The 22715-nt window shown below is 36.2% G+C and overlaps 1 protein-coding gene across 2 annotated transcripts in view; it reads right to left on the bottom strand.

The window, feature by feature from the left end:
• The window catches only part of PLPP1 (phospholipid phosphatase 1), a 122089-nt gene that overhangs the window by 62563 nt on the left and 36811 nt on the right, over window positions 1-22715 (bottom strand). Inside the window, exon 2 of one of the 2 annotated variants that reach the window (XM_082836805.1) lies at window positions 20421-20575. The exons of the other annotated variant lie outside the window; for it this stretch is intronic. Coding sequence (XP_082692931.1) covers window positions 20421-20575 — 155 coding nt within the window. The remainder of the gene's footprint in view (window positions 1-20420; window positions 20576-22715) is intronic. 2 annotated transcript variants of the gene reach the window in all.

Genomic DNA, 22715 nt, shown 5'->3' with positions numbered 1-22715 from the left:
CCAGCGCTTTGCAATAACTAAACGCTCAGCCTTCAACTCTAACTCAATGATCAAATTTATTTTGTATTTACAAAGAACCTCCACTTCTAGAATTCATTTTACTTGTAAGAACTCTATATATATAAAAATGGAAACTTTCAGTGTCTACAATGCATATTTCCAATTTGGTTGAATTTTTCAATTAGCATTTCTTTCTTTTGGAGTAAGAAAAGGTATGTAGTAAAGAAATTAAATCCACATATGATTAGTGTCCAAAACTCAGTAGGCTTTCTATCCTTATTCTCAATAAAAATTTTTATTAATAGACCCAAATATATTGAAAAATGTTCTTAAGCATACCCATTAACAGTTAAGTTGTTTTTTTCCCTTGGACCACAAAAGAAATTACTCTTAGATTTAGAAAAAAAATTTGTGGGAAACAAAATCACAAACAAGTATAATTAGTCTATTTTTAAAAACAGGAATATTCAAGTGGGCAAATATTGAGTGAATCCATTGTGCAAGGAATTCTGTGAAATGATACAAAGAATACAAAGTTGAATAAGGCACAGTACATAATTACAGCAGAGAATAAACAGAGATACAAAGAGCTATGAAGTTTCAAAAGAACACAAACTGGTGAGGCTCTAAGTGGTGATATTCAAAAAGGTGCTGGTTATCAGAGTCAGAATCTCAGTAGAGGGGGTCTGGTATAGAGACAGAATTTGGGGATATAAAGCATCCCTGAAGTCACAGTGGTAAAAGAAATTGCAGAAGTGAAAAGAAGTGAAAGGCGAGGCATGGGGCAATAGCAATATTAAAGGGATGAGCACAGCAAGAGGATCCACTGAGGCAGCAGACTTGGTGGGCTGAGGGAAGGTCAGGAGAAAGCGGCATCATTGAGGCCAAGTCCAAAGACAGCATTTCAGGAGGTGGTGATTGGTCCACAGTGTCCAATGGGTTTCCAATTGCCATACTTAGCAAAAGTGGTTTCAATAAAGAAGGAGTGGAAACCAGACCACAGAGGTTTTAGTAAGAAATGATAAGAAAATAAGCATTAATCTACCACAAATGCACACTATCCTTCTGAGAGTTTAAGTGAAGAGATTGTATCACAGAAGGCCCTAGAAATGTTTTAAATTAATACTAATATTTGCAATCTCTCATATAAACTCATGAGATGTATTACATCAAAGTCATTACCCAATGCCATTTCATTTTCACTAAATAACTAAACCTGAATGTAGACCCCCCAAAGAAGGATGGAGAGGAAGACCAAATCACCAGTTGTTCACTGACCCACTTAGCGCTGGAAAAGATGAGCTAGTCCAGAGTCCTGCTCTGGAAATTTTGGAACTAGAACAAAGACTGACTCAGTCAGAGCTGGTAAACAGCACTGATCAATGCACTAGAAGACTGGCAGGAGAAGAGGCTGAGGATAAATAAAGCAGGTCTGCAAAGAAAACTGAAGTGACTAGTCTGACCCAAAAGTGAGAAAAGATGAAAGCAGCTTTGGTTCCCTGCTACCAAAGGGCTGCACTGATCTTGCTGTTTGGGGGGTTGTTAAAGTACCTTGTATCCTTTCAACAAAACCCAATTTCACTTAAGCTAGTTAGAAAGGGATTCTCCTCCTTGCAACCAACAGAGCCATAACTAAAACAATTATAATCATTCCCCCTACTTTGAGACCATGTAGGTTATTATTGTTTGATTACCCTCTATAATGCTATAATGAACATTTCTAACTACCAATCCTTGTTTCCATTTCTTAATTATTTCCTTAGAATATATTTTTTATGTGGAATTATAGCAAAGGATATAAATGTTAAGGTCCCTGACAAACTGTTTCAGTAAAGTTTTTTTACACCACCAATTTATTCTACCAGCCACAATATACAAATGTTACAGAAATGCAAAATTTTAAAGATATCTGATGCTATCTTTGACATTTACTATAGATTTTAGGGCAAAAGTGAAGGGTTCCATTTACTCTTTCATCTATTCAAATCAAATACCCTTTTCCTTTTACCTGAAAGATTACATTTCTAAAACAATCCCTTTTCATCATTTATCAAATGACTGCATTTGTCATACAATGTTTCTCTCAATACTTCAGTTTACAAAATTCATTTTCATTTCCTTCTTTAAAACAACTTCATTGAGGTATAATTTACAAACCAAAAAATTTATCCACTCTAAATACATAATTCAATGACTTTGGTAAATGTAGAGAGTTGTGCAACCACTACCACAATCCAGTTTTAGAACATTTTCCTTACCCAAAAAATTCCCATGAGCCCATCTGCATTCAACCTTTGTTCCCACCATCAACCCCAGGCAACCACTCGTATGTTTTCTGTATCTACATAGATTTGCCTTTTCTGAACATTTCATAAAAATGGAGTCATACAATATGTGGTATTTTGTAAGTGGCTTATATCACTTAGCATAATATTTCTGAAGTTCATCCATGTTGTAGCATGCATTTGTTCCTTTTTATTGCTAAATAGTATCATACTGTATGTATATGTTACATTTGGTTTATCCAGTCACCAGTTAATGAATACTTGGGTTGTTTCCAGTTTTTGTCTATTATGACTAATATCACTGTAAACATTCATGTACAAGTCTTTGTGTGGACATTATTTTCATTTCAAATGAGTAGACTCCTAGGAGTGGAATGTCTGGGTCATGTGGTAAGTTTACGTTTAACTTTTTAAGAAACTGCCAAACTGTTTTTCCAAAATAGCTGCACCACTTTACATTCCCACATTTTGCTTTTTAATATGCCCATGTGGCTAGTCATATTACCCCATTTAAGAATCAGATTCTACGCATAGTAAACTCATACTCACCCATAAATAAATATAGCTTTCCACCTTCTACAAGTGAATATTTATAATGGTTCAAAAGAGAATAAGTGATATATAACTCATTGCTTCCACAAACTAAACACACCAGAACACTTCTCCATCCTTTTACCAGAGACAGGAAAAGACAACATAAGATCATGGTCGCACAACATCTTCTTCAACTTCCTCTTACACAAATAATAAGGACCTTGAAACCATAATATAAATGCTAACAACTGTTTTAGAAAGATTGGTGATGGAGTGTCCAGAAAAACTGAGAAACTATGGTTAAAAACTTTTTTACACGTTAAGGGAACTCTTCCAGTGAAAACTACACAAATGCCTCCAGGAAAAATTTTTGTTTTAAGTTTCATCCATGGTGTAGCATAGATTGGTATTTTGTTCCTTTTTATTGCAGAATAGTATTCCATTATATGTATATAAAACATATCAGGTGCCCAGGAGAGAGTGGCATCCGTAATCACAGTCTTAAGAATCCATAATCAGAGTCTTAAGAATGCAGGAAACTTAAGGAAGATGTAAAAATAATTGTTATTTCACTCAACATTAAGGGACATTATAATTCAACTAGAGAAAGATCTCAGAGATTTCTCTAATAAAGAAGCAATTATTCAATTCAATTATTTAACAATTAACTGAGTTCCTACTGCTCTGTACAAGGCACAGGCTAGAGTTGGGAAGGGACTGCAGGTAATGGCACGGGTCTTATTACCGTGGTCAAATTCTGGATTTATTTTGAAAGTAGCATCAAGGGTATTTACTGATAGATGGACTGGATATGAGTGTGAGAAATGAGGAGTCAATAATGATCCTAAGAGTTTCCATTTGGGAGACCAAAAGTTTAAAGTTGGATTAACTGAGATGAGGAAGACTAGAGACTGAATAGGGGGAGCAAGGAATAAATCCAAGAGTTCATACTTGGATGCATCAAGTTTGAGTTGCCTATTAGTAGAGATGTCAGGGAGGCAGCTGGATATAAGGTTCACTGGGGGAAAGGTCCAGACTGAAGATATAAATTTAACATAGAGGTGGTATTTGAGCCATGAAACTGGATGAGATCACCAAGGAATGAGTATAGAGGAGAAAAGAGGACCCAAGGACTGATACCCGGAGAACTGCAAAACTAAAAGGTCAGGAAGAAGAGAAGGAAGTTGCAAAGTAGAATGAGAAAAAGCAGCCACTAAAGTAGAATTAAAACCAGGAGAGTATAGAAAACCCCAAGAAATCTATCCCAAAACTCCTAGAACTAATAAGTGTGTGTAGCAAGATCATAGGATATAAGGTCAACCCATAAAAATCAATCATACTTCTATATAGTAGCAATGAACAATTGGAAACCAAAATTAAAAACATAATACCATTTATAATAGTTTAGAAAACTGCAATATTTAGGTATAAACCTAATAAAATATAGGATCTGTATGCTGAAAACTACAAAACAGTGGTGAAAAAAATCAAAGACCTAAATAAATGAAAAGACATATCATCTTCATGGACTGGAATATTTAACAAAGTAAAGATGTCAATTCTGCCCAAATTGATCTACAGCTTTTAATGCAATTCTTATCAAAATTCCAGCCAGATTTTTTCATAGATAGATTGATTCTAAAATTTATGTGGGAAAGCAAGGGAACTACACAGCTAAAGCAAATTTGAAAAAGAATAATAAACTTGGAGGAATAATACTTCCTGAATTTTTTTTAAGAAAAATGTACTATATTTTATTTTTTCCCATTTGATTTTAAGCTACTCAGTATATCTTTTCTTACCACCAATATATAACTACAGTAATCAAGACTGTGGTATAAGAGGAAGGAAAGACATATAGTATATCAATGAAGCAAGAACAGAGTCCAGAAATAGACCCACAAGAGGACAGCCAACTAATTTTTTTTATTTTTTTATTTTTTACAAAGGTACAAAAGCAACTCAATGGAGAAAGAAGAGTGGTTTTAGCAAATGATGTTGGAACAACTGGTCACCCATACACACACAAAAAAAAGATGAACCTTGACCTAAACCTCACCCGTCATGCAAAACTCAACACAAAATGGATCACAGAGATAAGCAGAACACAGAAAATTATAAAACTCTTCGAAGAAAATATAGAAAAAAGTCTTTGTAACAGGGTTAGGTGAAGAATTCTTAGACATAACACCAAAAGCAGAGTCTATAAAAGACAAAAATGTATATTCATAAACTTGATTCATCAAAACCAAAAACGTGTGCTCTCAAAAGATACTTTCAAGAAAATGAAAAGATAAGCTACAGACTGGTAAAAAAAAAATACTTGCAAATCTCATATTCAACAAAAGACTTTCTATACCAGAATATATGAAGATCTCCCTAAACTACACAGTTTCAAAAAATCTAATCTGAAAATGAGCAAAGACTTGAACATACACTTCACCAAAGAGGTATGCATGGATAGCAAGCAAGCACATGAAAAGATGTTCAACATCAGCAGCCATTAGAGAAAAGAAAATGAAAACCCTAATGAGATACTACTACACACTTACAGATGGTAAAAATAAAAAATACTGACAATACTAGTGCTGGTGAAGATGCAGAACATTATATACTGCTGGTGAGAATACAAAATGGTTCAACCAGTCTGGAAAACAGTTTGGCAGTTTCTTATAAATTTAAACATACATTTACCAAAAGACCTAGAAATCCTATTACTGGCTATCTACCCTGGAAAAATTAAAACTTGTATTCACCCAAAAACCTGTAGACACATGTTCATAGAGTTTTATTTGTAATAGTCAAAAACTGGAAATAACCTACATGTCCTTCACAGACAAACAGATAAGTAAGCTGTGATACATCCATGTATCAGAACACTACTCAATAGAAAAGAAAAAAACCAACACATCATTGATGCACTCAACAACTTGGATAGATCTCAAGGGTATAACTCCAAGGGGAAAAAAAGTCAATTTAAAAAGGATAAATACTGTATGAATCCATTTATGTAACATACTTGATAGAATTATAGTAGGTATAGTAGAGAGTAGGTTAGTGGTTGCCAAGGGTTAGGGATTGGGGGAGGATGTGACACAGAGAGATGGTAGGAGGGAGTTTTCATGAGGTGATGAACAATTCTGAACCCTGACTGTGGTAATGGTTACGCAAATCTATACAAGTGATAAATTTCACAGAATTATACACATACACAAAAAGAGTGCATGTAAAAACTGGTGATATCTGAATAAGGTCTGTATTCTGCTTAACAGTACTGATGATTTAACCATCGTTACATAAGATGTCATCTTTGGGGGGAGCTGTGTGATGGGTACATGGGAACTCTGAACTATTTTTTCAACTTCTATGAGTCTACAATTTTTTCAAAATAAAACATTTCTAAATGTTTTATTATGGTGCTGAGAGATTCAGAAGAGCACTGGATTTAACAACTTGGAAATTGCTGGTGATTGACAGGAACTATTTGCATAAAGGTGGTGATTATAGAGTAGAATGCTTAAAATTCAGATTATGGAGGGGTTTAAGTTATTAGAAATGGCATCAACTAGGATATGACATGGGAGGTAAATGGCTGAGGCACACAAAGGACAGGATCTCTGAGGTAGAAAAGTTAAGGGAACTGAAAATTTCTTATTAAATTGGAGGGGGAAGAGCAGTTTATTCTTAAAAAATTCCCAAGGAAGCTACTGAAGTATATCAAGTACAATAAACGACCATGTACTCTTCTAGAGTTGCTTTAAGGTCCAGAGAAAAGCATATTTAAGCCCAAAATGAGCAGTAAAGATAGACAATGAAAAAAGATCAGGGAAAGAAGTACAAGCAAAGCATTAGACTCCTGCATAAATGATGGATAACTGGCAGTGCCTTTCTCCAAAGTATAATACCAAAGTGGTTTACTATACTGGGAGTTAAATCAGTGAACTCTCTTCTTAAGAACAAGGACAGGGCTTCCCTGGTGGCGCAGTGGTTGAGAGTCCACCTGCCAATGCAGGGGACACCGGTTCGTGCCCCGGTCCGGGAAGATTCCACATGCCGCGGAGTGGCTAGGCCCGTGAGCCATGGCCGCTGAGCCTGCATGTCCGGAGCCTGTGCTCCGCAACTGGAGAGGCCACAACAGTGAGAGGCCCGCGTACCGCAAAAAAAAAAGAACAAGGGCAGACTTTGAGATAGGTTAGGTGTTGGCATCAATGAAACAAACCCTCTTCTCATGGCTTTCTGATAAACCAAAAAGCATCCTTTTTATAGTTAAAGAAATATATATGAACAGAACATTGCATAATGTCATACTGAATTTCAGGAGTAGAGCTAAGAAACAAGATTCAAATTCAGATTTTCCCTCAACGAGTCTAGATCATGATTCAGAAATTCTTCTAGGTGATAAAGTCAACCTAGACAGATAAGCTCCACTACATGCTTTGGTGGCTGCTATCACACTAACCCAAGTTTCCCACCACTCTTCTCTAATCTAATCTTCACCACCTAGACTCATATTCACAACTTTTAACTGATAAAAGAAAACCAAAACAAAAGAGTTTACTGCATTTACCTACTTTCCATCAAAATAGACCCACACCACACTGAAAACAATAAGGGACTGTCAAAAAGAATGTGAACAACAGAGGATGCAGACTTGGTGGGGTTAAAATCCCAACTTGGCCTCTTAGTAGCTATAAAAGAGAAATACCTGCCAACCTCAGAGAGTTGTTATGAGGAAAGAATCTATAACACAGAAGCACCTCAGACACAAAAGACACTCAATAAATGATAGAACAAACACAGCCTTCCATTTACCATATATGCAAAAATTCTAAACCAATGAGTACCCAATTATAATCTTTTCTTAGAGAGTAAACAAAATTTTACAGTAAACAAAATGGGTGCCTTTGCAGTTGCTCTTTCCATCTCCTTGTCCAGTGATTTTTCTTACTGGGTCCCACAAAGCAGTTACTCTCCACATTGGAAACAGGAAATCTGCTGCTAAAATTACACAGGGCATACTCCCCCAAGTTACAGAGAAATTAACTTGTCAGAAATTTCATTTTTTCTCTCAAATTTTGATAGCTTCTAAAAGGATGCCTTTAAGTGTATCAGAAGATTAATACTCAAGTATAAGAATATATTCGATTGAAAACATATACAATCCCACATATTCTACCGAGAAAATCAGTGAATCACTAGACCATTCTCCCCACTCTTATTGTCCTGCCAGTGACCTCTGCTTATATTTCCCTAGATTTAACAAGATCCCAAATCTAACCTCCTCTCACACTCACCCAGCCCTCTAAGCCAAGACAGCCTTTGGAAAGTCTGATTAAAAAGATTCCTCACTGCTGTTACCTACCCTGATGCCAGAGATGCAGCAACTGTGGCCTGCCTTCTGAAAGAAGGTTACCTTTCTGAACCACACTCTGAACTGGTGTTGACTGTTCGTAGTCCAAAAACAGGTGTAAAAACACAAAAATTTTTCTTTCTACAAATAAACAGAATTTCATTTCTTGTCGTGTTAGAAACACAGGTTCATGATAAAGCAGTAAACTGCCATTTTTAAAATGCTATCTCGTTCTCATTCTAAATATGGAAGCTTAAAGATAATTGACAAAAATGGTGGAGACCCTTTTAAAATTCTTATTTAAAGAAGGAGCCCACAATAATTTGGCTAGAGTAGAATATTAAAGCCAGATATGAAATATAAGCTATTTGTAGCTACAGGGAAACACCAAAATGTTCTTTACAGGATAATATTTTTGCTCATACTTCACAGTGACTGAATAAGGTAATATTCAAAAATCACTGTACTGCATTGGACGTGTTCATCTTTTATGGCTTACATCACTAACCCTGCACTCCAATCACAAATGAGTTCGTTTCACATAAACAGTTCTAAGCCTACACTTTTAACCATAGGTCCTGCTTCTCAACCAAAACTAAACTTAGGATTTTCAAATATTTGTTTAAAGTAACCACATAACATGACTAAGAAATAAATAATTTTAAATCAGCTTTCATTAAAAGGCCCATAATCCCTTATTCTAAAACCCAAAGCCCTCAAAATCCTAGTTCTTTCATGACATTTGGCACCAAAGCCTAACCTGAACTTATCTAATGGCAAAACTTAACCTGAACAAATGAAGGAATGACCCCAGCCTTTATCTACCCCACTTATTTTTAGTAGTCTTGTTTCACTACATAAAAATTAGTGTCTTTGATTACAAGGTACTGTCCTAGACCCTGCTGAGGGCATTACATAAGGTGTATGAATCATATAACCTTTCAAAAATTCAGAAAGTTCTGGCTCCAAGAGTTCCGGGTAATGGACTGTGAACCTGTACTTAGATAAAATCTTCACTGTTAAAAGATGCTAAACTCAACCTATTATTTTTCAGAAAGCCAAAAAATTTGTAATGTATTATATAGATCTACTACATAATAAAACTTGAAATGGTAATGGTCCCTTACAGAAAATGAACTAAATATATCCCACACATATATTTTCTTAATTATAGGACTATAACAAGATTTCCGTTGCCTGTTTTTTTTCATTATAAAAACTGAAAGCTTGCGCTGAATTTTTAAGTACTATCATGTTTTCTAAATTTAAGTCTTCACTAGATATTAAGTCTTATAAGTTAAAAGTATTTTATTTACTTAACTATCAACCAATTTTGCACTTTTCCTTTGGCAAGAACCAATGATCTCAAGGCAAAACAAATACTCTCATAAAATGAGTTAACAAATTGATAAATTATATGAAGCAAAGCCCTGAAATTTTACTCTTTACATCTTATCAAGTAATCCTATTCCTAGCAATGAATGTATAAATTATTCACTATGAGGATAATCATCATTACTAATATTATTTAGACAAAGAGCACTGACATCTCACCAGACTTTGTGAGCAAATTTTTTTTCTTTTCAAAATTTTTAACATTAATACACTTTATTTCTTAAAGTAATCTTAGGTTTATTAAAAAAACTGAGCAGAGAGTAAAAGATACACTCCCTCTCCATAACTACCACCCTTAATTTCCTCTATCACGAACAATTTTCATTGGTATGGTATATTTGTTATAACTGATGAACCAATATTGATACATTATTATTAACTCCATAGTTTACATTAAGGGCTATTCTTCATGTTGTACAGTTCTATAGGTTTTGACAAATACATAATGTCATGCATCCATCATTACCATATCATACAGAATAGTTTCACTTCCCTAAAAATCCTCTGTACCCCAACTGTTCATTCCTCCTATGTCCTCCAACCCCTAGTAACCACTGATCTTTTTACTATCTCCATAGTATTGCCTTTTCCAGAATGTCATATGGCTGTAATCATACACTAGGTAGTCTTTTCAGATTGGCTTCTTTCATTTAGTAATGTGCTTAAGGTTCTTCCATGTGTTTTTATGGCTAGATAGCTGATTTATTTTTAGCTGAATAATATTCCATTGTATGGATGTACCAGAGCTTATCCATTCACCTACTGAAGGACATCTCAGTCGCTTCCAAGCTTTGGCAATTATGAATAAAGCCGCTATAAACATCATGTGCTGGTTTTTAGGTGGACATAAGTTTTCAACTCATTTGGGTAAATACCTAGGAGCTCCAATGCTAGGTCCTATGGTAAGACTATGCTTAGTTTTGTAAAAAACTGCCAGTATTACAAAGTGGCTTTACCATTTTACATTCCCACCAGCAATGACTGAGAACTTCTGTCGCTCCACATCCTCACAGCATTTGGTGTTGTCAGTGTTTCAAATTTTAGCCATTCTGGATACAAAAACAAGACCCATATATATGCTGTCTACAAGAGACCCACTTCAGACCTAGAGACACATACAGACTGAAAGTGAGGGGATGGAAAAAGATATTCCATGCAAATGGAAATCAAAAGAAAGCAGGAGTAGCAATACTCATATCAGATAAAATAGACGTTAAAATAAAGAATGTTACAAGAGACAAGGAAGGACACTACATAATGATCAAGGGATCAATCCAAGAAGAAGATATAACAATTATAAATATATATGCACCCAACATAGGAGCACCTCAATACATAAGGCAAATACTAACAGCCATAAAAGGGGAAATCGACAGTAACACATTCATAGTAGGGGACTTTAACACCCCACTTTCATCAATGGACAGATCATACAAAATGAAATTAAATAAGGAAACACAAGCTTTAAATGATACATTAAACAGGATGGACTTAATTGATATTTATAGGACACTCCATCCAAAAACAACAGAATACACATTTTTCTCAAGTGCTCATGGAACATTCTCCAGGATAGATCATATCTTGGGTCACAAATCAAGCCTAGGTAAATTTAAGAAAATTGAAATTGTATCAACTATCTTTTCCAATCACAACGCTATGAGACTACATATCAATTACAGGAAAAGATCTGTAAAAAATACAAACACATGGAGGTTAAACAATACACTACTTAATAACGAAGTGATCACTGCAGAAATCAAAGAGGAATCAAAAAATACCTAGAAACAAATGACAATGGAGACACGATGACCCAAAACCTATTGGATGCAGCAAAAGCAGTTCTAAGAGGGAAGTTTATAGCGATAAAATCCTACCTTAAGAAACAGGAAACATCTCGAATAAACAACCTAACCTTGCACCTAAAGCAATTAGAGAAAGAAGAACAAAAAAACCCCGAAGTTAGCAGAAGGAAAGAAATCATAAAGATCAGATCAGAAATAAATGAAAAAGAAATGAAAGAAACAAGAGCAAAGATCAATAAAACTAAAAGCTGGTTCTTTGAGAAGATAAACAAAATAGATAAACCACTAGCCAGACTCATCAAGAAAAAAAGGGAGAAGACTCAAATCAATAGAATTAGAAATGAAAATGGAGAGGTAACAACTGAGACTGCAGAAATAAAAAAGATCATGAGAGATTACTACAAGCAACTCTATGCCAATAAAATGGAACACCTGGAAGAAATGGACAAACTCTTAGAAATGAACAATCTGCCAAGACTGAATCAGGAAGAAACAGAAAATATGAGCAGACCAATCACAAGCACTGAAATTGAAACTGTGATTAAAAATCTTCCAACAAACAAAAGCCCAGGACCAGGTGGCTTCACAGGTGAATTCTATCAAAGATTTAGAGAAGAGCTAACACCTATCCTTCTCAAACTCTTCCAAAATATAGCAGAGGGAGGAACACTCCCAAACTCATTCTACGAGGCCACCATCACCCTGATACCAAAACCAGACAAGGATGTTACAAAGAAAGAAAACTACAGGCCAATATCACTGATGAACATAGAGGCAAAAATCCTCAACAAAATACTAGCAAACAGAATCCAACAGCACATTAAAAGGATCATACACCATGATCAAGTGGGGTTTATTCCAGGAATGCAAGGATTCTTCAATATATGCAAATCAATCAACGTGATACACCATATTAACAAATTGAAGGAGAAAAACCATATGATCATCTCAATAGATGCAGAGAAAGCTTTCGACAAAATTCAACACCCATTTATGATAAAAACCCTGCAGAAAGTAAGCATAGAGGGAACTTACCTCAACATAATAAAGGCCATATTTGACAAACCCACAGCCTACATCATCCTCAAAGGTGAAAAACTGAAACCATTTCCACTAAGATCAGGAACACGACAAGGTTGCCCACTCTCACCACTACTATTCAACATAGTTTTGGAAGTTTTACCCACAGCAATCAGAGAAGAAAAGGAAATGAAAGGAATCCAAATCGGAAAAGAAGTAGTAAAGCTGTCATTGTTTGCAGATGACATGATACTATACACAGAGAATCCTAAAGATGCTACCAGAAAACTACTAGAGCTAATCAATGAATTCGGTAAAGTAGCAGGATACAAAATTAATGCACAGAAATCTCTGGAATTCCTATATACTAATGATGAAAAATCTGAAAGTGAAATCAAGAAAACACTCCCATTTACCACTGCAACAAAAAGAATAAAATATCTAGGAATAAACCTACCTAAGGAGACAAAAGACCTATATGCAGAAAATTATAAGACACTGATGAAAGAAATTAAAGATGATACAAATAGATGGAGAGATATACCATGTTCTTGGATTGGAAGAATCAACATTGTGAAAATGACTCTACTACCCAAAGCAATCTACAGATTCAGTGCAATCCCTATCAAACTACCAATGGCATTTTTCACAGAACTAGAACAAAAAATTTCACAATTTGTATGGAAACACAAAAGACCCCAAAGAACCAAAGCAATCGTGAGAACGAAAAACAGAGCTGGAGGATTCAGGCTCCCTGACTTCAGACTATACTACAAAGCTACAGTAATCAAGACAGTATGGTACTGGCACAAAAACAGAAAGATAGATCAATGGAACAGGATAGAAAGCCCAGAGATAAACCCACACACATATGGTCACCTTATCTTTCATAAAAGAGGCAGGAATGTACAGTGGAGAAAGGACAGCCTCTTCAATAAGTGGTGCTGGGAAAACTGGACAGGTACATGTAAAAATATGAGATTAGGTCACTCCCTAACACCATACACAAAAATAAGCTCAAAATGGGTTAAAAACCTAAATGTAAGGCCAGAAACTATCAAACTCTTAGAGGAAAACATAGGCAGAACACTCTATGACATAAATCACAGCAAGATCCTTTTTGACCCACCTCCTAGAGAAATGGAAATAAAAAAAACAAATGGGACCTAATGAAACTTCAAAGCTTTTGCACAGCAAAGGAAACCATAAACAAGACCAAAAGACAACCCTCAGAATGGAAGAAAATATTTGCAAATGAAGCAACTGACAAAGGATTAATCTCCAAAATTTACAAGCAGCTCATGCAGCTCAATAACAAAAAAACAAACAACCCAATCCAAAAATGGGCAGAAGACCTAAACAGACATTCCTCCAAAGAAGATATACAGACTGCCAACAAATAAATGAAAGAATGCTCAACATCATTAAACACTAGAGAAATGCAAATCAAAACCACAATGAGATATCATCTCACACCAGTTAGAATGGCCATCATCAAAAAATCTAGAAATAATAAATGCTGGAGAGGGTGTGGAGAAAAGGGAACACTCTTGCACTGCTGGTGGGAATGTGAATTGGTTCAGCCACTATGGAGAACAGTATGGAGGTTCCTTAAAAAACTACAAATAGACCTACCATATGACCCAGCAATCCCACTACTGGGCATATACCCTGAGAAAACCATAATTCAAAAAGAGTCATGTACCAAAATGTTCATTGCAGCTCTATTTACAATAGCCAGGAGATGGAAACAACCTAAGTGTCCATCATTGGATGAATGGAAAAGAAGATGTGGCACATATATACAATGGAATATTACTCAGCCATAAAAAGAAACGAAACTGAGCTACTTCTAATGAGGTGGATGGACCTAGAGTCTGTCATACAGAGTGAAGTAAGTCAGAAAGAGAGACAAATACCGTATGCTAACACATATATATGGAATTTAAGGGGAAAAAATGTCATGAAGAACCTAGGGGTAAGACAGGAATAAAGACACAGACCTACTAGAGAATGGACTTGAGGATATGGGGAGGGGGAAGGGGAAGCTGTGACAAAGTGAGAGAGTGGCATGGACATATATACACTACCAAACGTAAAACAGATAGCTAGTGGGAAGCAGCCGCATAGAACAGGGAGATCAGCTCAGTGCTTTGTGACCAACTAGAGGGGTGGGATAGGGAGGGTGGGAGGGAGGGACACACAAGAGAGTAGAGATATGGGAACATATGTATATGTATAACTGATTCACTTTGTTATAAAGCAGAAACTAACACACCATTGTAAAGCAATTATACTCCAATAAAGATGTAAAAAAAAAAAAGAAACATGAAGAAAAAAAGTTTTAGCCATTCTAATAAATGTGTAGAGGAATCTCACTGTTGTTTTAACTTACAATTCCCTAATGAAGTATGATATCGTGCATCTTTTCATATGCTTATTTTCCATTTGTATATCTTCTTCACTGAGGTGTCTATTCAGACCTTTTTGCCACTTTTTGATTGGGCTTTTTGTTGTGTTTCAAGAGTTCTTTCTATATTATGGACACAAGTCCTTTATCAGATATGTGTTTTAAAAATACTTTCCCCCAGTGTGTAGCTTTACACAGAGCGGAAGTTTTTAATTTTAATTAAGTACAACTTATTAATTATTTCTCTCATGGACCATGCTTCTGGCATTGTTATCTAACAATTCACTGCCAAATCTAAGCTGCAAATTTATTTTTAATTAAAAAATGTTCAAGGAAACAATGTCACAAGTTCAACCAATTTATTAGGACCTAAAAAAGTAGAGTATATAATACCCCCAGCTAGAGTTTTCAAAATAGTATTTATGAAAGAGGAAAATAAACTTATGAAATATTAACACAAATGCCTTCACTTCACTTTTACCTAAAGTATGACAGATACTTTATAAGTTATACAAGTGTCTATAAAATAAGTTATACAGAGACACTCTGCCTTCAAACTCTTTGGTCCATAACAGAAAAACACAGATATTACCATGCTAGAATTTTCATGTATTCAGAGATGAAAGGTTTATTTAAATATATATATATATATATTTGGCCTGTTTTATAAAAAGGAATTAATGAAAAGATAAATTTGACCTTTCTCATATATTTTAACATAACTGCATATTAATCTTATCACATCCATCAAAAATATTTTTGTTTGGTCATTTTGCCAGTTCAATATTTAACAAATTAAAAAATTATGTCACTTCTGCTTGAAAAAGTGGCAGGGGTAGGCGTGTAACTCTGAGTGCAAGTTTAGATGCTCTGTAAAAGGACTTAATTCCTGGTGGGAGGCAAAAGGAACATTTTAATTTCAATTATCTTCTTTTTTTTAATAAATTTATTTATTTGTTTTTTTTTTGGCTGTATTAGGTCTTTGTTGCTGTGCACAGGTTTTCTCTAGTTGTGGTAAGCGGGGGCTACTCTTTGTTGTCGTGCGTGGGCTTCTCGTTGTCGTGGCTTCTCTTGTTGCAGAGCACGGGCTCTAGGCCTGTGGGCTTCAGTAGTTGTGGCACATGGGCTCAGTAGTTGTGGCACATGGGCTCAGAAGTTGCGGCTCGCAGGCTCTAGAGTGCAGGCTCAGCAGTTGTGGCACATGGGCTTAGTTGCTCCGCAGCATGTGGGATCTTCCCGGGCCAGGGCTCGAACCCATGTCCCCTGCATTGGCAGGCAGATTCTTAACTGCTGCGCCACCAAGGAAGCCCTCAATTATCTTCTTATCACATATAATTCACTGATAAGGCTCACTTAGTAGAAAGAGATTTTAGGGCTTCTCAAAAATCAGAATTCCCATCCAGGAATAACATTTAACCCACTTAAATCCTGCAGATTTGTCAAGATACATACAGTAGAAAAGTTAAAAGACAATGTCTAGTCATTTAATAGAGATGTACTCAGTGTGTGAAGCAACAGCTCTTGACCACTTAACCTTAGCAAAGGCATTCCATAACATTCCCTGAAACTACTTTTAAAAAGAAGATTTTGGGACTTCCCTGCTGGCACAGTGGTTAAGAATCCTCCTGCCAATGCAGGGGACACAGGTTCGAGCCCTGGTCCAGGAAGATCCCACATGCCACGAAGCAACTAAGCCCATGCGCCACAACTACTGAGCCTGAGCTCTAGAGCCCACAAGCCACAACTACTGAGCCCATGCACCACAACTACTGAAGCCCACTCGCCTAGAGCCCGAGCTCCGCAACAAGAGAAGCCACCACAATGAGAAGCGTGCATACTGCAATGAAGAGTAGCTCCCACTCGCTGCAACTAGAGAAGCCGGTGTGCAACAGACCCAACGCAGCCATAAATAAATAAATAAATTTATTTTTTAAAAGAAGAAGAAGATTTTATGAGCAGAAATTTTTTCCTATGAATCCTTTAAAAAGCCACAGCATTTAGGAAACCAGCAGTGGAATTCAGTAAGCTTGGCTAATGTGAAACTGAGCTTTAGTTTTCATTATTGGCAGTATATACTCAATATTTATATAACTTTTCTTTCCTTTAGGTTCATCCAATATACTAAAATTTATCAAAATATTTTCAAGCGTTCTGTAAAGTGGATGTACGACAAATACTTAATATACCAAATATATACATCACCTCTTCCAACGGTAGTATAAAAAGCAGTTTTAAACAAAGAAAATGTTTGTGATTATAACAAATTACTTAAGGATGCATCTGGTACTACTTCATTTTGTGACAATTATATTAAAAAAGGGTGCTGGAATAAATGCTCATATGAACTGACTGAAGCAGTACTTTCCACAACAATGTAGACAAAAAATACAGCTCCACATCGGAATAAGTAAACAAGGAAATAAAACTTTTTTCCAACCTAAGAAATTAAGCTCCATAATACCATATTTCTTTCATTCCAGTAGACGCTCCCCCATATTTTAAGATATCTCTAATCAGGATATCTATTCAGTATGATAGTGTTCCATTTTTTTCCTGAAAAGCTATTTTAATGAGGTATCTGATATTAAGAGATGGCTTGGAAATCCAATATATTTCCAAAGAGTTAAGCTGAATTTTCATGGTAGTAATTATTATTAAACATAAGTGACAATCTTATTCCATTTCACATTTAGTATTTTTTCATTAAATTTTTCTATCTATATTTATTAAACACCTGTTACATACCAAGCAATGTGCTTGACACTAAGGATACAAGTGGAGCAAAACAGACCATTCTTACCCTAGCAAAGCTTATTGCCTTGCCCAGTTGAGGGGAAACTGGGAAAAGGCAGCACAGCACTTATGTCAACATGGAAACAAAGGAGTTAAAGTATTCAAGTGTGGGCAATAGGCCATTTTGATACCAGCTTTCTGGACTAGTACAGGAAAGGGTGGCATGAGAGACTTGTCATGCCATAAAACCCAACAAACACCAATGTCCTCCTACAGTGCAGGACTCTTATGGCCACTTTTGCCATATATAACACTTTACTTATATATTTCTTTACAGCTTATAAAAATAAACATATTACTAACCCATCCATTTTTTTTTCTTCATAGCAATTTTTTATTACCATTTAAGTAGCTACGCAAAAATTAAAAAAAAAAACTGGGCCTCATTTACCTCCTTTGGGACAGTCACCTAAAGAAATATGATTTTTCAAACTATATGCCAAAAACAAAGAACTTGAGAAAATCCATATATCCACAGTAAATGATCTCCCTCATCTTCCCAAATATTGCCGAATCTCAAACTTTAGAGATGCAGTATTATATAATAATTCAATCCCCAAAACTTATCCTGTATTGTCTTTTTCCTCAAACATTAACAAAGGAAGTAAAAGTGATTTTAAAAAAGTAATCTGAAAGCAATTAGAATACCAAAAATAGGGGAAAATATTTCTTCCAAGTTGTATTTTATCCTTTAAAACTGTGAATATTATCTACTTAATATAGCACACTAATAATACTTGTAGCAATAATCTACATAATAATCAATGCTAGAAATATACTTGTGCTGAAATACAAAATCCTGGGGGTTTTTTTGTTGCCTTCACACACACCACAACAGTTGAAAAGGATAATCCAAAGTCCATTACTCTAAATTTTGGTTTAAAAAGCTACTGACATTTCTGTGTTTTTTACAATAATCACCAAGAATGATGTCTCTAAAATCCCCAATCAAAAATGGGAGGGGCTTCCCTGGTGGCACAGTGGTTGAGTCCGCCTGCCGATGCAGGGGACACGGGTTCGTGCCCTGGTCCAGGAAGATCCCACATGCCGTGGAGCAGCTGGGCCCGTGAGCCATGTCCACTGAGCCTGCGCGTCCGGAGCCTGTGCTCCGCAATGGGAGAGTCCACAACAGTGAGAGGCCCACGTACCGCAAAAAAAAAAAAAAAAAAAAAGGGAGTAATCCACATCCTAGAGTAAGAAAATTTTAATAGGTGAACACTTCATACAATGGAGACATAACAGGATTTCAAATAACACATTTTTTAATGAACTTAGAGTAAAGGTTTTTTTGCACATTAAGGTATGTTTACATAAATGTTCTTCCATCTATCTATATGCTTTCCTGCACATTGTTTCATAAGGCTGGTGGCTAAAATAGAGGTTACCAATTACCATGGAATTTATGTCTTAGGAAAAATGTAAATATTTCCTTAAACTAACCCCAAATTTTCCTTCCGTTTTACTCCTATAAAAGTGGCTTTAATCAAATTAGGATGCATAGACTGCATGTGGAAATATTTAATATATCTTGAAACATAACTAAATCCAAGTCCCCTTCACCTTCAGAATACTGTGCTAAATACATCACCAAAATATAAAATAATAATTTGCTAGCCAAAAAAGGCAAATATGAACTGAACTCAGATATGAACTGAAAAACCAAAGAACAAGGCTATTATTCTTAGCCAATTTGGGGGCAAAATAGGGAAAGAAAAACCAGTCTGTCCTGTGGAAATAAGGCTTCCGTTTGCTAAAACAATTTAAAAAATGTAAGTCAACTATCTGGGGAAGGCAACTGACGAGAGACAAGTTGTCAAAAGAGAAGTATGGCATGATCTGCTGGACTCCCAAGACACTCAGGAGGTAAATCTTTATTCTGCTTCTTCTCATCCATTTCCAACTCACACAGAGAGACACAGGGCAAGGTGCAGAAATCCGAACCAAGGATAGAGAAAGTAAGCACAATATCTCAAGTGCCAACCTTAAGCTAGTTTGTGAAATTTAACCTAGAAGCAAACTGTCCAATTATTTAAAGTAATGAAACCCAATATTAACCTACAAACTGATGAATAGTACAACTTAAAAAACAGTGATATAGGGCTTCCCTGGTGGCGCAGTGGTTGAGAGTCCGCCTGCCAATGCAGGGGACGCGGGTTCGTGCCCCGGTCCAGGAAGATCCCACATGCTGCGGAGCGGCTGGGCCCGTGAGCCATGGCCGCTGAGCCTGCACGTCCGGAGCCTGTGCTCCGCAACGGGAGAGGCCACAACAGTGAGATGCTCACGTACCGTAAAAAAAAAAAAAGAAAAGAAAAGAAAGAAAAATAGTGATATAGTTTTGATATATTCTGAGGATCTTCTTTTGCATATGTATTTACATTCTTTCTGATGAACTGTATTGTCAAATTTAACAAATAAATCTATCTCCGTTTTTGTGGCCTCAATTTCCACTTAACATGATAAAATAAGCATAATCTTAGTTTCAGCTCTGCCATAAAATAGCTTACTGGGCTTGAGCAAGTATCTGGGCCTAAGTTTCTTCACTTGTCTACTGAAAAGTGTTTATCCAAAATTACTTAAATGAACTCTTCATTCTAAAATAATCATTCTATAATGCTTTATGATGACATCAAGTTATTTGGGGCAATATCTCCCTTTAACTGGAGAAACACTGCCCTGGACTGAAGCAGTGGCTATATTCTTTAAGCAATCATTCACCACACCAACTCTGGTGACGACAGTACTATGGATTTACCCCCACCCCAATTCGATCACTTCATAAAACCTCCAGCACAACAAACCCATCACTACCTACTTATTCATTTACTTACACTGGAAATGGGTAAACCAAGCCCCACTGTGTTGAGGACAGTGGTTGTGACGGTACTGTCATGGTACGGATACTGGATGCTGTTGTCTTTACAGAAAAAGCCTCTCTGAAATGGATATATTTGGCCCAAATTTAGAACAGCCATAGGCATGGAAGCTGTTAGGGAAGGGAAAAAAAGATACACATGGTTAAATTCAATTCACTTCATTAGGAAGTAAAGTCTACTAAATGGGATGCAAATCTCAACTGTATTTTGTCCTTTCTGAAAAAGGATCACTATTCCATTACATCCAAGAGTAAAGACTGAGGAAACCATGCATCATTAGTTTGTCCACATCAGCCCCACCTTTATCAAGTTTAAATTCTCTTACTTGCCTTGACCTCTGATTTTAGGGACAATCAATAAAGGAAACCCCAAGGGAAGACAGCAACATTGGCCCGTGAAAAAATAAAGTTGAGAAAACAGGAAGGTTTTGTATTTTACATGTTGTTCGTAATTCATTTTTAACTGAATTGCTCAATACATTAAATATGTTTAAGAAAAAAAGGCAAAACTCAGTATATACATTTAATAATCAATAATACATCATAACAGCCAAATGCAGTCAAGGAGGGAAAAGATACAAAATTTTGTTTCATATTAAAATTTAAATTAATAGGGTTAGAAAAAATAGAAACTGTAAGTATATTTGATAATAAGAACAGAAATAAGTCCTTTGTTTTCCAAAGACAAATTAAAAATGGTTTTTATTAGCCCTGGTAAGGCTCCAAAATCACTTTAACAAGTTATACAGGAATAATGTTCATTTGAAATTTTTCACCCAAATAAAATGAAAGACCAAAGAGAAGTTAAATAACTTAAATTAGTAATTTCTTAGTATGTTTAAATTTACCACACTTTTAGGCTTTGTTTTATACAATTCAAACAGTCAAGCATCTACTTACTATATCCTTGATACTAGAGTATGCCAAACATAGAGGAGACAATTAGTGTAAAACGGGCACTCGATTCAAGAGCCTAAATTGTACATGTAGCAACAGAAGGCATACTCAGGAAGCAGTTTCAAAAGTAATAATACTAAGACAGATTTTTGAGGGATGATGAAATTGTTCTATATCTTGATTGTGATGGTAATTCCACAACTCTAAGTATTTGTCAAAACTCACAGAACTGTACCAAAAACAAAGTACATTTTACTGTATGTAAATGTTAAAAGGAATACCATAAAAGAGAAAATATGACTAATTTCTAAAATGATATAAAAGGCCCTATAGGAATTCAGAGGTCAACGTGAACTGGAGTAGTTAGAAAAGACTATTAGGGCTTCCCTGGTGGCACAGTGGTTAAGAATCCGCCTGCCAAAGCAGGGGACACGGGTTCGAGCCCTGGTCCAGGAAGATCCCACATGCCGTGGAGCAGCTAAGCCCGTGCACCACAACTCCTGAGCCTGCGCTCTAGAGCCCACAAGCCACAACTACTGAGCCCACGAGCCACAACTACTGAGCCCACATGCCACAACTACTGAAGCCCGCGTGCCTAGAGCCTGTGCTCTGCAACAAGAGAAGCCACCACAATGAGAAGCCCGCGCACCACAGCGAAGAGTAGCCCCTGCCTGCCACAGCTAGAGAAAGCCCACATGCAGCAACAAAGACCCAACATAGCCAAAAACAAATAAATACATTAATTCATTTTTTAAAAAAGACTATTAAAGAACAGGCAACTGAGCTGAACTTGAAGCAGCAGGTAAATCATAGGCAGTAGGCAGGGCCTCAAGGAGAGCATTTAGTGGTAGAGGGATGCAAGAGAAGCATGAGGTCACACCAACAAGAGTACAGAGAGAATGAGCAAGAAGTTTTCAAGGTACATAACATTTTATAGCGAACATGTACTGCATGCTCACACATGCCAAGCACTAGGCTACACAGATTAACTCAATCCTTACCTCAACCTTGTGAAGTAGGTAACATCACTTCCCCCTTTTTTCACATAAAATTATTATGAGGCTTTAAGAAATGAGGAACCCTGCTGGAACTAGTAAGTAGTGGAACCAGGATTACAACACAGGCTATCTGTTCCTAGAGTCAGTGTATATATGATGTCTCCCATGGAGGCAAGTGATTTGCTAAATTAACAGAATTGTGACAAGGAAGATGATTTGGGTGAGGGGTACCTTCCTTTGAAAAAGCTTATTCAGTATAAAATACATGTTATGTTCATAATAAAAACTCAACGTTAATGAAACAAAATCTTCTTTTCTGCAGATTACTCTTAATTCCACAACTGTGTGGTTTTTAA

This window comes from Leucopleurus acutus, assembly GCF_964270905.1.
Source record: "Leucopleurus acutus genome assembly, chromosome: 3".
NCBI classification, from domain to species: Eukaryota; Metazoa; Chordata; class Mammalia; order Artiodactyla; family Delphinidae; genus Leucopleurus; species Leucopleurus acutus.
This window is presented reverse-complemented; position numbering and strand designations above follow the sequence as displayed.